Below are 16,987 nucleotides of genomic sequence, written 5' to 3' on the forward strand. Positions count from 1 at the left end.
GGAAGGTTAAAATTTGGTGGTTTTCAAATACATCCAAATTTCAAACGCTTATATCTCTTATCGTATTGATCAGAATTCAATGATTTTTTTGCCGAATTGAAGAGAATAGTAAGCGCTATAACTGGTATAAATTGCATTGTTTTAGTGTTAATAGTTCTTGAGATATGGAAGGTTAAAATTTGGTGGTTTTCAAATACATCCAAATTTCAAACGCTTATATCTCGTATCGTATTGATCAGAATTCAATGATTTCTTTATGAAATTGTAGAGAAAAGTAAGCTCTAGAACTGATATGATTTGCATTGTTTTAGTGTTAATAGTTATTGAGTTATGGAAGGTTAAAATTTGGTGGTTTTCAAATACATCCAAATTTCAAACGCTTATATCTCTTATCGTATTGATCAGAATTCAATGATTTTTTTGCCGAATTGAAGAGAATAGTAAGCGCTATAACTGGTATAAATTGCATTGTTTTAGTGTTAATAGTTCTTGAGATATGGAAGGTTAAAATTTGGTGGTTTTCAAATACATCCAAATTTCAAACGCTTATATCTCTTATCGTATTGATCAGAATTCAATGATTTTTTTGCCGAATTGAAGAGAATAGTAAGCGCTATAACTGGTATAAATTGCATTGTTTTAGTGTTAATAGTTATTGAGTTATGGAAGGTTAAAATTTGGTGGTTTTCAAATACATCCAAATTTCAAACGCTTATATCTCTTGTCGTATTGATCAGAATTCAATGATTTTTTTGCCGAATTGAAGAGAATAGTAAGCGCTATAACTGGTATAAATTGCATTGTTTTAGTGTTAATAGTTCTTGAGATATGGAAGGTTAAAATTTGGTGGTTTTCAAATACATCCAAATTTCAAACGCTTATATCTCGTATCGTATTGATCAGAATTCAATGATTTCTTTATGAAATTGTAGAGAAAAGTAAGCTCTAGAACTGATATGATTTGCATTGTTTTAGTGTTAATAGTTATTGAGTTATGGAAGGTTAAAATTTGGTGGTTTTCAAATACATCCAAATTTCAAACGCTTATATCTCTTATCGTATTGATCAGAATTCAATGATTTTTTTGCCGAATTGAAGAGAATAGTAAGCGCTATAACTGGTATAAATTGCATTGTTTTAGTGTTAATAGTTCTTGAGATATGGAAGGTTAAAATTTGGTGGTTTTCAAATACATCCAAATTTCAAACGCTTATATCTCGTATCGTATTGATCAGCATTCAATGATTTCTTTATCGAATTTTAGAGAAAGGTGAGCTCTATAGCTTATATAAATTGCATTGTTTTAATGATAATAGTTATTGAGATATGGAAGGTTAAAATGTGGTGGTTTTCTAATTCACTCAAATTTTAAACATCGATATTTCTTTTTCTACCGTTTCGATTTTAATGATTTCTTTACATAATCGTAAAGAATAGAATGCTCTATAAGTGGTATGAATCGCAATGTTTTACTGACAATAATTGTTGAGATATGGTAGGTTTCAAATTTTTTGTTTTGCTAATTACTTCAAATTTCAAACGTTTATATCTCTTTTCGTTTTGTACAGATTTCAATTATTTCTTTACGGAATTGCAGAGAAATGACGGTTCTATTAGTGCTTTAATCGGCAACATTCTAGTGATAATAAATAGGTAATGAGATATGTAAGGTTAAAATTTAGATGGTTCCAATGTAGGTTTCAAACTGTTTTAAATTTCTGTATTGTTCAGATTTCTAGTGATACATAAAGAGAATGTTGCATAAGAATTATCGATACATTCTACTATATTAATCAACTATAAAATTCGATTAGGCGTTGCCGGAATGTATTAAATTTTTTTTCCCCCCATTGTTTTGTTATTTGAAGGCCATACCAATAATATTGTGGTAGTAGCTGTATCTGGCACTTTGCTTGCATAATGGTTCCAACCGTACATTATACTTATCCGTGTATTATTTAGGTGGCAAGGTTGCATTTTGGTTGTTCGCCTTGATCTTGAAATAAGGTGCGTTGTCCCCGGTAAATAGATATTCGCATATCTAATTTGTTTTTTTTTACTTTTATTTTAATTGATGGGGGCTAAAAATCCATTGTATCCACTTTTTGTCACTATTATGCAATATTTATCTTTTTTTTGCTTCTTCTATTGCAATTGTAAATGAATTTTTGTGGAAATTTGGAATTTTACAGTTATAATTTACAAATCTATGAGTTCTACGTATAATGTTTTTTCTTAATTATTGTTGATGTTCACAAGATCTAGCCTGCCTCCTCCTGCATCATCCTGCAGCATCTTCGGTGATAAATCCACAATAATTTCTGGGATAAATCTAAAAAAAAAATAAATATTTGTATTAATTGTTTTTGGTACTGACCAGCAAGAACTTTGATTTTAACTATCGACTCCTGAGTATCGATTCAATTAGTTGGTTTATTTATTACTATACACAGCCTCCATTAATAATTGTAGCCACCACCAAGTTGACAGCTAAGGTAGGTTTCTCTAGGATACCTAGAATTGTACTACAAATACCGCAAAACAATTAACTGTACATGTCTAAACCTCTAACCACACTAAACCACTCTTGACAGCTAGTAATTATAGATAATCTCCAGTATTTCAACATTTGCCTTGTGGAAGTTGGATTTCCGCTTTTTTTTACTCTTACCTGTTGTAATAGAAGGTATCCCTCATTTGGTATAATTTTTAAATTAATAATTTCTTACCTTATGATTAGATGAACTTGTAATTCGTGTATATTTTTCCATCTAGATCCATCGTTTCCGGTTATTGAAAAACAAGTTTCCGCTAAAAATCTATTTACCCGGAAGTACTTGTCGTATTTAAAATGACGCTAACGTTTTTTTATTTTTAACATCGTTTAATCGCTTAATACAATGTTAGATCTAATACTTTTATTTAAAAAAAAATATTTGTAAAGTTGCAACGTTAAGCTGCCTCTAATGTACTTCTACAGGACATTGTTCAAATTTACTACCTACATAATATTAAGTAGTTTAATAAATAAAATTGAATTGACAAAACCTAATAAAATAGATCTAATAAATTATAATTTCCATTTACGGCGCTGCAATATATACTAAAACCGCAACACTGCCAAGTATTGCTTTTCACAAAGTGCAGTTTGTCGTTTTATTTTGTTTATTTTTCGGCGCATCGATTGCTTTGGTAATTAGCGCCTTCGACTAAATCAAATGTTATATTGTTGCATTAAAATTGATTAAAAATGAATTATTTTTATAAACCGTGATTATGGTTTAACGTAATTAATTTTAATATTTACGTAAATTAGAGAAGTAAATAATTTAATTTGTGATTATGTAATATTTGTTAATTTTTTTTTATTATTAATTTTTTTACTCACTAGGTAAGAAAAGAATTGAGTTTCCCAAATCGATCATAACTTAGCGATATAAAGTATCGCTTTAATATTTTTCTCATTTTGTTTTGAGATTTCCTTTAAAATATATAGATTTTCTTTAAATTTTTCCTCACACTTTGTTCTCAAAGTGATCTATAACGATTATTTCTCACATTTTTCCAGAATTATTTGAATAAGAGCACTTCCTGGAATAGAGCATTGGTAGGCTTCTCTCTAAGGTGCTATTTCGGTATAATGCACGGCTCTGCGTGTTTTGTATATGTAAAAATTATTTAATGTTTTAAATAAAAGCAAAATATATATAGAAATTCAACTGCAGTAACTATATTTACAAGAAACAAGATTAGATTGTTTTTAAATAATTAGAGGATTGTAAATTCCTGCGTTGATCGCCTTCTGCTGGTTGTGCGCAATAGCGTGCGAGATTTTCCCAGCCGCAACTTCCGGTGTATCAGCTGGCAGAGCTAATGGAATGCCGCCACCTGCCAGATTTCTGGCGCCTTCAGCAGCTTGTTGGATCAGATGAGCTTGTTTGACAGCGGCCACATGAGGAGCGTCTAATGGTAGGCTAAGAGCGTACGGATTCATCCATGGATTGGCGTAGAGATCTCTCTTGAGACGATGGGCGATACCTTTGCCCCATTGCAGTTTCCCAGATCCTAGCCAAGAGTTGTCCAAAGCTGGTTTCCATTGTCCGTCATCGTGCAAGACAACGCCGTACGGTGTGACGAGGTCACGTTTAAGACGATGGATGTATTGAGGTGTCCAGCTGTAGGAGCCGTGCATCCAGGGATTCCACTGTCCAAGATAGGAACCGTCCAAGGCTGGATGCCATTGGCCGTCGTCTATAGCTGTGGCTAGCGCCAAACTGGCTAAAAGTGCAATCTGGAAAAAAGGAATATTTCAGGTTAGAACCTGTCAAACTTGGCACACGGACATGTTTTTTGCGATCCCATAAGTCTCCGAAAAAGTGGTTTTCACAAAATTTGATATAACTTCCTGTCTCTCAAATATGATAAAAAAAAATCACCAAGTCAAAAATTTGGTAAAACTTAAAAACTAAAAACTTTGTTAAGTTCAGTGATACTTCCAGTAAACCGATTTGTACGGAAACCTTATAGCGGCTTCCTCTCTAGGCACCTAACTGACATATCAAGTTTACAATTTAAGGAGTTTACGTGTCTTAAGCCACTTTGGGTACCCAAAATCACGGATACCAATTTTACAGACCCGTAACTTAGCACATCAAGAGAACATAACAAGTACACTCACCAATGATTTCATCTTACAGGATCGTTCAGGAATACTCCCCAAGTTGGGCACCACTCTTACGCCTTATATACTCTTACAGTTGGTAGGAGTGCTCCCTCTCCGCTGAATTTTCCTTTTTCTTTTGTTGGTTTAGTTTTTCTTGAGAGAGAGTCGATCCTTTGGTTTTTTATTTTCGAATATTAAGCAACTTGGTGTCCCCGTTTAGTCCACCTGGAATAATTAACAGATCATGGCCATTCCAGGTGGAGTAACATCACTCCTCTCTCTTCCTCCGGGTTTGTCGCTGGATCTTTTCTTTATTTTTCACAACTTAGAGCTTGATTAGAGTTTCAAACAATGAAAAGACAAGAAACTGGTTTCATCATAATTAGTTGTTGGTGTTTTATTAATAACGAATCGAGTACTTTTTAATCGGCTACTTTCATTAATTACCTTCTCTTACATGCGTGGCATGAAGTAATGTAATCTAGCAGATTTTCTATTTTGAATTTTTACCATGGAAATTCTTGGTTTTCCGGTCTGCTGAGTACGAAAAATGATCTTGAAATGAAATCTCGATGAAAAATCTTATCCCTCTTTCCAGAACTCACTGCTTGCGGGAGATATTTTCCTGTACACTGTGCGGGAAATTACAAGGATTAGCCTTAATAGAAAGATCTAGAAGAAATAACGATAGATTTGCATGTTTTATTTGAATATAGATAACGGTCAAGCTGGATGGCTAGACTAGAATGTGTCATTGGACGAGATGTCCCTTGTTAGCTAGACGTCAAACGGAAATAAAGCCATACTGATCATTTTGCGAACTAGAATAACTTCCTTTAGAACTTTCCCTTCTACGAAGTTATTTTCTTTGTTTTTTCTGATATTACAGATGAAAATTAAGGTGAACAAAAAACATCTTCAGCCAAAGAAACGGAAACTCCTTTGGTTTACAGTTGGGCTTCCGGTTGTGGAAGACCCAGTTACAGTTCGATTCAGGGTTTGCTGTAACATCGATAGTTTAGTCGCTTAAATTTTTCCATGAGAGTTTTGGAAATAGTTAGGCTGGGATGCCTGCAGGAACTGACTAATCTACATTGCTCCTATGTAACCCAAACTTCCGTAACTTGAAGAAGAAAGAGGCTGTCAGGCGATGTGTGTCCAATCATAACCGCCTATCCTTAAAGTCGCCCTTATTTACGAGTAGAGGGGTCCAGTATACGATTTCTGAGTAACATTTGTACAGTTACTATTGTAAATAGAGAAAGGACGTATTTGAAGGGCCCACGATGGTAAAGGAGGTAATTGAATTGCCCAGTAAAAGAACAATTTAGTTCTCTTCTCTCCAAACATGTTCACTTCCTTTATATTTAGCGCGCAAATGGAAAAGCGATATTCTGTTAACCATAACGTACAAATTCCATATCGATATCAGCTCTGTCCATCGAACCAGTGTGCTTACAATGTGCCCCAGTTTTTCTTTCCAGATGCTTATCGTATGGTTCTATTGTGATGTAATCGATTCTCTGACGGCTTCACCAATTCCATGGGAAAAACCTTATTCATTCCTTCGGATCACAAAACGGAAATAGGATGGCGGAAATGTGACGCAACAACTAAAAGAAAACAACAAAAAATCCGGTGATAATATTTCCTATTATTAACTAGGTTCTATTTTAAGGCCATAGTAATAAATCTATGCCTATGTAATGTATACAGGAAGTTCACGGAAAAGGAGGTTTCCGGTTTTGACCCACACCTACCTTCTAAACTCCAGGACACTCCAGAAGTGGTCGCAGGTAAAGTTGGGCTCATACTATTGCCAAAGAAAAACCAAAAGCTGTTTACATCTGGAATCTGGTTCGGACTACCTCTCATCGCGTCTGCTATATCATCCCTGGGCACGTGCCATCCTACGGTGATCTGATAACACGTTTAGTTGGTTTTATACTTTTTTTAATAAAAAAAAAAGGGGAAAAAGAGGGAAAAATCACCTTGATTTATTTTTGGAAACCACCTTCAAGCTTTGGGAAATTTCAAGAAGTTTTTCCAGTGCTTCTATTTAGTTTTCACCGAATAGTTAATTAGAAAATAACTCATGAAAAATTTGTCCAAGACTTCCTACCGCGTTACTGAACCATTAATAAACACGGAACATTACGTAGTAGAGGAAATACTAGTTTTCTGAAAGTTTTAATCAATACTTCCGGAAAATTGAAAATTTAATATCGTTAAAATTTTCGCTCATTGCTTTTTTTTTCTTCGAAGTTATCTTATGTTCAGTAATTAGGGTAGTCTATGGCTGCTGTGTTTTTTGCTTCAGGCTTTTCCGAGAATTTTTCATTAACAGGAAATTCAATATAAAAGAAGTCCATTAAGGTTGATTGATTTTTTCAAAATAGAAGCTCAGTTTCCCTTGTTAGGGTATTAACTAAATATGAAATTTTTAACACTCAGCAAGTTTTCTTTTTTGGAGCCATGATAGTTTGTATATACGTCCAGACAATCAGAAAGACCACAATTCACTTAATTAACATTTCCAGACACTTAGAATTAGATTTAAAAATATTAAGATGACGTCATAGCTCCCCCTCCCGCATAAACCACTCTAAATTTGTGAATCACCCAAAAACTGATGGGACAGGTTTAAACACGTTTTTGTTCCTAATAAATATCTCTTTGGTAAAACTGTCTAGAAATTTTACAGGAAAAACGACCAAAAAAATAGCCTTTCTGCAAAAAAGATCACCCCTTCCGGTGTACTGATATATTCTTCCTGCTTAGAATTTAGGCTAGATATTTCATCTGGAAAAAAGTCTGGTGTTGACTCTAACATAACTTGTTGTTACTATCCATCTCCAAGATTCTATCTTTATAAATAATGAAACCGTATAATTCATAATGTTGCTAAGAATTAAGCATATAAATATCGATTGAAAAATTACTTACGGTAGTAAGAGAAAGTGCGTGCAAATTGTCCCGCCAGATTTTTTTTGGGGGGGGGGAAATTGTTTTTATTAAAATCGATTTCCTTCTTTTATCTATTACCGTAGTCCCTTTGATATGTCCAACATCTGTTTGAAAGAAAATGATATTCTCCTGCACGATTATCGATTTATTTCGATAGACATATCGACCTCTTTACATATTCTATTGGAATAACATTAGCATAAAGTGTAGCTGCACAAAGCAACTCACCACCTTAGTCAAAAGAAATACTTTTTTTTTATTTCTAGACCAATTGGAATTTCTGTCAATTGGACTGAACCTGGATTTTCCGTCACCTTTATGTCGATCTGTAACCTTATTAATTTTGTCCCTTCAGTTCTCTATAAATTGAAAAAGGTAGTAATAGAATTGAGAGATAGTTTCCATTCGTTTATTCCTAAACTGAAGGTAGTAGTGCGATCGTCTCTATTCCTTCTAGACGTTTGGGTGCCCCCTCAATAAAGAAATAAATCTAGTTTGCACACTCACTTTTTCTTACTATAATAATTGTCAAGGTTCTTAACTTTTACATTTTTTCCGAACTACGAAAAGATATTTGCTTCCTGTTAACAATATATCATTCGTAAAACCGTACATTGCATTGAAAAGACACGTTAGAGGCAGGCAAATTCCCGAATATCCCCCCTAATTACTATAAAACGAATTTTCCTTGATAGAAGTAAAAGTTATCTAGATTTTTTTTTTTTTTTTAGATTTTGAAAAGACGGGGCGGGACCCTATCCCCACGGCACTGCAGCCACACGAGGCTTATTGTGCCTTCCCCTTAAACCTAGTAGGTGAAGCCTCCCCTCCTAAGAAGGTCGAGAGCTTTCCCTACTAGTTCCTTCTGCGCTGTTATCTCCTTTGGCCTCAAGGTTCCAAAGATGTCATAGCGCAGTCTCTCAATTGCAACGCAATCGAACAACAGGTGAGAGGCCGTTTCCTCCTCTTCCTGGCACAATCTGCACAAAGGTTCCGAGCTAATAAGCCCTATCTTGTGCAGGTGCTTTCTGAACCTTCCGTGCCCCGTGCGTAGGCCTGTAATCAGAGTAATCTGATTCCTGCCTAAACCTAGAGTTAGTTCTTTGTTTGCACAACAAGGGCATAACCCTCTTGCTGTGTTTGACCCCTGGAAGCATCACCCACGTCCTTTTCGTGTTCTCTCCAGATCCAGTCTCTGAGAGCCTCACGAACTGCACCCCTAGTGATCCCCAGGACTGGTTCCGGACCAGTGAAGGGAATATTAGCTCCATTCCTGGCCAACTGATCAGCTATTTCGTTCCCCTTGATCCCCACATGGCCCGGCACCCATTCCAATCGGAGTTTGTTGTGCCGAGCCAGTTGATCTAGGGCCTTTTTACATCCCCAGACCAGGGAAGAGGTAATTCTGAAGGAAGAGAGAGCCTTCAGTGCCGCTTGACTGTCCGAAAAAATGCAAATTTCTCTATTTCTAAGATCCATTCGCAGATTTTCCCCAGCGCAAGCTCTAATGGCAAAGACCTCGGCCTGAAATACAGTAGCGTATCTCCCAAGAGGACTCTCAATGAGTGCCTTAGGTTTAGCCCCATACACTCCAGCTCCGGTCCCGCAGGCCATCTTGGAGCCATCCGTAAACCACATGACTCCCTTCTGGCACTGTTCGGTCCAGTTTACCCTCCATTCATTCCTCGATCTGAGGATCACCTGAAACGGAGTCTCGAAACTGTATCTAGGACAGACACTGTCCCCAACCATGTCTAATACTGGCAAAGGGTCGACCTTGTCTGTAATTTTCATATGCCCAATAGAGGAGCTAATGCGCCTCCATTGTCCATTCCTCACTAGTCTGTACGCGCCAGCCCTTGCCTCCGCTTGAATGACAAACTGGAGCGGAGGCAACCCCAGCAGTACCTCCAGCGCAGCAGTAGGAGCACTGCTAAAGGCCCCTGTAATCAACATACAGGCCATCCTTTGTACCCTAGCAAGAGATTTTGTGGCCATCTGTTGTTCAGTTTTCCTCCACCACACCACTGCTCCGTAGGTGATGATAGGTATGACTGTTCTTGTATACAGCCAGTGGGTTATTTTTGGGCGAAGACCCCAAGTCTTCCCACAGGTCCTGGTTTTACCACATAAGGCCTGTTTAGCCTTAAGTGTAACTTTATCCAGATGTGCCTTCCAAGTAAGTCTAGAGTCCAGAATGACACCTAGATACTTAACTTCGCCTGACACATCCAGCGAAAAAGTTATCTAAGTAGTGGACGTTCCAGATCTGCGACTGAAGCCACGGGATTAAGGTTACTGTACACTTTATTTTTTAGATATCCCCACAAAAAAATAGTTCATTGGGGTCACGTCCGGAGAACGAGCTGGCCATTGGATCGGAAAATGAGTTCCTATGCACTTTTTTCATCGAAATTTCTATCCAGGTAACCTTGAACAACTCTCGCATTAAGTGCCGGGCAACCATCTTGTTGAAAATACATATCTAGCCGACGTTGTAGATGAACATCTTCAAGCAGAACTGGCAAAATGTCTCTTAAAAAAAAAGAAAAAAGTTAGATACCTTTCACCAGTTAAATTCTCTCTGTAGAAGTATGGGGCCGATTAGTTGATTTCTTAAAAAATCCACACCAATCGTTTGTAGAGAAAACAACCTGAACGTCGAATAACTCTAACCTGCCTAGAGATCTTGACTTCTTCACCATAAGTGCTGCTACAAGCAAAGCGTGGGATTCGTCCAGAGTTTTGGCTTGCCTATCCGTTGATTGTGCCCAGTTTGAACAGATTCTTTAAAAAAAAAAAAAAAAGGTAATTTTGACAATAAACTGAAATTTGTTTTTCATATTTTCAATTACCATAACTTTTGAAAAACCTAACCGATTTCAAAAAATTGTTTTTTGTTTTTTTTTAGGAGCTCAAATACTATAAAAATATGCAACAAAAAATATAACGTTCCATTTAAAAAACAAAAGTTGGATGCTGTATCTCGAGATACAGGGGTTTACAAAAATGGGTCAGTCACTGAAAATAAACTAGACTAAAAATGATTAAATACGTGTTTTCTATTTTTTCGAAATTTCCCGCCGTTTAAAAAAAAAAGTGGGTGGAGCGTATAACTCTGGTCACCCTGTATATAAATCAATAGAACAGTTTGTGCAATATAAGAGTGCCTAACTTTAAAATAAATCATAATATGAACTCTTAAAAGACTTTTTTTTTTTTTGTTATAAATGGTACTTAAGTGCTTAACAATCTAAAGTGCGTCTAACAAACAACTTTTATAAAGTTTCAATAAAATTTAATTACCAACATTACGGTAAAAAAAAGTCGTATCAAAGTTCACTGCTGATAAATTTCTGTTGCATAAAAAAGACAAAATAGAAAATGTATACGGTCGTATTACTTCCATTTTATTAGCAATTAAGTATTAAGTTGATCTGGTAAGCACTCAAGTATTCATTCAAAAAAAAAAAAAAACTTAGGGATATTTACGGTTGTTTGAACTTGACAGGGAAATTTTAATAAAACTAAAGCGAGAGTAATCTGGCAACACTGTTTGTTTATGCCCAGCCGCTAAGAATTAGCGAGTATTGTTCCTCCAGCTGACAAGGCAACACTGTCACTTCTGCTTAAATGAATTCTTGGTGCTTCTTCTTAAGACTTATTTGTTCACACAATGAATTTTTTTGGTTTTACAATTAAAATTATATATTTATTTTTTCCTCTCTATTTACTAGTTAAGGTAACTATTGCAATTCGTATCTAATTTTAGATTTTCCACGTTTTCGTAAACGGAAATATCAATTTTCTAATAGCTTTGAGCCCTAAAAATGTTTAAATGGTTTGTGAGTGTATGTGTGAACAAAATATTTGAAAATTAAAAACCGGCAGGAAGTTGAAAACTTCATATTGGGTCTCAACAGAGGATGTGACTACAATATCGCGATCTAAATACGTCAAAACAGATGTACCACTTTACTGGATAGATTTTTCTCTCTTTACTGTGTTTTCTTTAAGAGACGTCATTAGAGACGTAAACTGATGGGATAGGTTTAATACACGTTTTGTCCCTAATAATAGGCTAGATATTAGGGAAGGGATTAGCTATGTGGTTTGCATACTTGACTCCCACGCGGAGGTCCCGGGTTCGAATCCAGCTGCTGACCCTTAGATTTTCTCTTCCTAGGAGCTTTTTACAGCTCACTGTCCGGTGATGGAGGCCGGCAGTGCACTGAAAAAAGCTCCAGGCGCCAATAACCTTAGATGTTGACGCGCCTTAAATCATTAAAAAAAAAATAAAAAATAAAAATAGGCTATACCAGGGGTGAGCAACCTTTTTAATCAATGGGCCAACTTAAATTTTAATTTTTTTTTTGGCGGGCCGCACATAGATTAACTCTTATTAATAATTTACGAAACTTCGTACGAAACGCATCGCGTCCGTTATTGCATGTTTGAACAAGTCACCGACAAGTGTGTATCTCGTCACAAAAAAATCGCGCAGACGCGGCGCGTTCGTATTGCATGTTTAAAAACGTCGTCGACAAGTAACTCGCCATAAAAAAATATTTCGGTTTAGTATGTACTACCATTTTATTTTAATTTTATAACAATATATTGATGGGAGAAAGTCGATAAAATAAATTCAATTTTAGAAATGCTTGGCGGGCCGCGTGTTGCTCATCCTTGGGCTAGATATTTCATTTGAAAAAAAGTCTGGTGTTGACTCTAACACAACTTGCTGTTAATATACATTTCCAAGATTCTATCTTTATAAATAATGAAACCATATAATTCATAATGTTGCTAAAAATTAAATATAAATATTATTGTTTGAAAAATACTTACGGTTATAAGCGAATTTTTTTTTTTTTTTTTTTGGAAATTGTTTTTATTAAAATCGATTCCCTTCTTTATCTATTACCGTAGTCCCTTTGATATGTCCAACATCTGTTTGAAAGAAAATGATATTCTCCTGCACGATTATCGATTTATTTCGATAGACATATCGACCTCTTTACATATTCTATTGGAATAACAATTCCAATTCTCTCCTAAATTTTCGTAAAAAATTCCATTTTTAGATATTAAGTAAAGTAATCGCGTTCTTTTCTTGGGTGGGAGACTTAACGGCTAACTTACCAATTAGGTGTCACCGACGTACTTTATTTATTTACTTTTTTAAACTGATTTAAGGCGCGTCAACATCTAAGGTTATTGGCGCCCAGAGCTTTTTTCAGTGCACTGCCGGCCTCCGGACAGTGTTCTCTTGTTACAGACAACACTGTCGCATCACCGGGACAGTGAGCTGTAAGAAGCTCCCTAGGAAGAGAAAATCTAAGGGGTCAGCAGCTGGATTTGAACCTGGGACCTCCCCGTGGGAGTCCAGTGCGCTAACCGCATAGCTAATCCCTTCCCTGACGTACTTTATTATTTAACATTTTCTCTTATAAATTAAAAAATTATGATCAAATAATCGATTAGATTATAAGTTTTCATTTAAATACCTTTTCTTGGTTAAAACTCCTTTTTGGGTAGGGGCCACTTTGAGGTATTTTAAAATATTATAACTCGAGATTTTTTTTTTACTTTGGGAAATGGAAATTTAAGCTGGACATGGTTAGAGGGGTTACAGAGGATTGGGAAAACTAGAACGAGCGATGAAGTAGAACACGGGGAGGGGATACTTTGATTGCTTATTGGTCGAAAAATGTTGAAGTCATACTGAACCCATTAGGCGAGTTTATTATACGTAGCCCACAGGGTTATAGGCAAACTTTATATTACCCAATGAAATTAGTGATTGATTCCCCTTAGGGGATCTCAGGGGAGCCTTGCTACAATAAAAAAAAGGGAACATAATTTTTCTGGAAAACGGTAAAATGAAATCCCTGGTGGATAGGTTTTTTTTGTGTAATGAAATTCAGGAAAATGTTTTCTCTCTCTCTCGTAAATTATTTATTATCCTTAAAAGTGGTACCATTTTCCCACGCCACGGAGAGTTGGACGTCACTCACTTCCTGTGTTTCTCAGTTACGAACAACATCTATAGACTTCCTATTTATATGTAGATGATATTTGTAATGGGAGGGAAAGAATAAAAATATTTTGCGCGAACAAAAGTTTACTTGTACTCAACTGAAAGTTTACTTCCGCTTTGCAACTTTAAGAGGAAGTACTGAGATCGTACCACCGGAAATAGATGTCTTTAGGGACCCCTAAATCTAGATTAAAACTGTCCGAAAGGACCAGTTGTATAAGGGTTGATCGTCAAAAATATGCACGAAAAAGCTGTAACGCTGAAAAACACCCAACTTTGACAAATTTTTTCTCTTTTTCTATAAAAGATAAAATTCCCAAATTTTCTTTAAAATATAGGGCAAATCCTCCTTTATAACTGTAATTTTTTTTGCAATAATCCAGATCTAATAGATTACGAGAAAAAAAGTTGCTGAAATCTACATATATGCAATCAGTATACCATGTGAACCCATGGAGATTAAGATTTCCAAAAAAAGGGGGGTTCTCCTCTGAGCGATGCTTCCGTCTAATGTGCCGCTTCTGTATAATGTACGGTCCTACCTTGGGCATAAAGATTAACAAGGATTCTGTGGCAGGAAATGTGAGAGCTAAGAAGTGCAGTTCGCAGTAACCCTTGGTGAGGAAATTTGCTCATGAGAGGGTAATCAGTTTTTCTTGAAGTGATTTCCCGGTAACTAAAGTTTTCCCACCGGAATTAGAACTGAACTTATTTTCCGGTCTCCGGAAATCTCAGTTCATGTACATTTACTGAAAACAAGATATTTTTAAGCGACAAGAACGCAGTACTTTCTGTTATGAGAAGTAAAATAAGGTAAAAACGCTGCACGCTGCTGGTTGAGCTATTGGCGTCCCTGCCGAGTATTCCAGCCAAACCACACTAACTAACTTTGCCCATCCCGAAACTGTCACAAGTAGAACTTGAAGTAACAGTTTGTCTGTCTGTTTGTTTGTAGTTCAAGCTGTGACCCCCAAGGAAACGCACACAGAACCTACAACACTTTACGGACAAAATAGCATTCTTGAGGAACCTCACAAGGGAGCCACAATAGATTTCTTGTTTTTTAGGACGGGTAAAGTTGACCTTCCTTTCTCCAGATACCAAAACAATTTAGGGGGCCTAAAGACGGAGAGGGGGGCGACATCATGGTCACACTCGACGTATATATATAACTTGCTCGTCCCAATTGGATTACAGGTACAGTCCTAGTTCTACAGGAGGTCCAACATGAATTCTATGGTGAGTTTTATGTGGTAGCCCATTTTATATTTATGGCATTTCCACATTTAGTGCTAAATATTTTAGTGTTAATAAAAAAGTGTTAGGGAAAAAGATAGGTGATAACTTAATGTTCTCCTTTGGATATACAGATCTGCTTGTTCGCCTGCGTGGCTTTCGCCTCTGCCCAACTCTTGTTGCACGATGATGGCCAATGGAAGCCACATCTTGATGGATCCGTGCTCGGACAATGGAACCCACTGCTTGACAACTCCTTGGCTGGACAACCATTGCTCGCCCGTGCTGCCCTCGTTGGACACCCACTTGCCCACCTTCTGAAGAAGAGAGCCGCCGTCTTGGCCACCCCATGGGCCGCCCACCATGGTCTAGTCGCCGCTCATGGTTTAGTCAATCCAAACGCCTTGAACGTACCACTAGACACTGTCCACGTTGCTGCTGCTAAGAACGCCCAACTTATCTCCCAGGCTACTGAAGGCACCAGAAACGTACTTGGCGGTGGTGTACCCGTACATCTTCCAGCCGACACACCCGAAGTTGCTCTCGGCAAGGCTGCCCACGCTGTCGCTCATGAAACTCAGAAAGCTGTCACTGCTGGAGTCTGGGCTGGACATGGTGTTGTCGCCGCACCTGGAGTTGTCGCCGGACGTGCTCTTCTTGCTGGACATCATGGTCTTGTAGCTCCACACGGTCTCCTCGCCAGATCTTGGCTCTGGTAGATTCCTATTATAGGAATAATCCAAGTGCATCTAAATCCATCTTGCACAATTCATCGTGTTACCATAATTTATTGAATAAAGGTTTTGTTCAATTTTTTTTAAAAAAATCTCTATTTTGCCCTTTATTATTCCATTTATTGAACAGCGAGTCTATTTTTTCATTAACAAAAATACGAAAACAGCCGTGGATTTCCGCCCGGAAATCCGGCTCGCTAATCTCGTGAGCTTATCCTTTTCCGTAGTTATGGGTGACTTAAATTGTAGCAGTCCTAATGCTACATGCTTAGCTAAGTAGTTAGCAGTTAACCCGTACTCTTTCTCTTTTTAGGAGCTTCTTACAGTTCACAGTCCGTTGATGGATAATGTCTGGTAACGAGAGAACACTGTCCGGCTGCTGGCAGCGTACTGAAGAAAGCTCCTAGCGCCAATAACCTCAGATTCTGACGCTCCTTAAAAAATAATTTTAAAAAAGTCCCACTGCACCACGCATTTATGAAAGTGAACTTAAAGAAAACATTCCATGTTGAATGAAATTGGTGCGAGTGTTTACACCATATTAATTACCTAATTGGGAAATTTAGCATTAATAAGATCAGGTTGTTGAACCTGTTTTCTGTTTACAAAACGTATACCTCAATTTATTCCAAAAATGACCAAGAAAATCAATAATTAAAACCAAAAGTAAACAATGGAAGGTAGATGACCAACTCTGTTGGCACAAAATGGCCGTTTTTAATTAGTTCATTAATGATAAAAGTAGGACTTAATTATCTAAGCGCTAATTGGAGTTTAATGCTTTATAACCAGAATTATAGAACGCGTAAATTCGTTTTAATTAAAGCTAAGTACAAAGTAGTACGTTACCATAAAATTGGGAATAACTTCCAGAAGAAATGACTAAGGATGCAATACGTACAGCGGAAGTTAGGGAATTTTTTTTTTGGGTGGGGGACAGGAGTGACAAATAGGGGACTATTTAGGGGGCGAGATATCCGCTAATTCTCGCCAAGGGACCGAGCAGGTCTTTTTTTGGTAAGTTGTAGAAGAAGAAGATGATAGGAATTAGTTAAGGTGGGAAATTAAGGACAAACATTTCCCTGTGGTCCCCATGGTGATCATTAGTGGAAAATTCACTTGCTCCCACCATCGCACCAGAAATGATTCGAATTATTGATTCGCAGATTTATACCGGGAATATTAGAATTTTGATTTTCCGTCCGGGTGAAAAGTGGTTTTTCACAAACCACAGGAGGAGGTTTCCCTCTGAAATTGTCATTTTCCTGCAATGTACGGTTCTATCTCTCATGAACTGATAAGGACGGTTAAAATTCTCAGTCTGAAGGAAATTCTTCAATCCGAAGT

The 16,987-nt window shown here is 36.9% G+C and overlaps 2 protein-coding genes across 2 annotated transcripts; one reads left to right on the forward strand and one right to left on the reverse strand.

Annotated features, from left to right (window-relative positions):
• Positions 1–3,706: 3,706 nt before the first annotated feature.
• Positions 3,707–4,828, reverse strand: LOC141446740 (uncharacterized). The gene is made up of 2 exons (XM_074113458.1): positions 4,679–4,828; positions 3,707–4,291 (listed from the first exon to the last, which is right to left on the reverse strand). The coding sequence occupies exons 1-2, from the start codon at positions 4,688–4,690 to the stop codon at positions 3,761–3,763; spliced, it is 543 nt and encodes a 180-aa protein (XP_073969559.1). The 5' UTR covers positions 4,691–4,828; the 3' UTR covers positions 3,707–3,760.
• A 9,925-nt stretch (positions 4,829–14,753) lies between these two features.
• Positions 14,754–15,732, forward strand: LOC141446737 (uncharacterized). Its single transcript, XM_074113454.1, has 2 exons — positions 14,754–14,909; positions 15,041–15,732. Exons 1-2 carry the CDS (start codon positions 14,898–14,900, stop codon positions 15,623–15,625), a joined length of 597 nt encoding a protein of 198 aa, XP_073969555.1. The 5' UTR covers positions 14,754–14,897; the 3' UTR covers positions 15,626–15,732.
• The last annotated feature ends 1,255 nt before the right edge of the window (positions 15,733–16,987 follow it).

Source organism: Rhodnius prolixus, unplaced genomic scaffold, assembly GCF_049639745.1.
Source record: "Rhodnius prolixus isolate KJV_2025 unplaced genomic scaffold, Rpr scaffold_7, whole genome shotgun sequence".
NCBI classification, from domain to species: Eukaryota; Metazoa; Arthropoda; class Insecta; order Hemiptera; family Reduviidae; genus Rhodnius; species Rhodnius prolixus.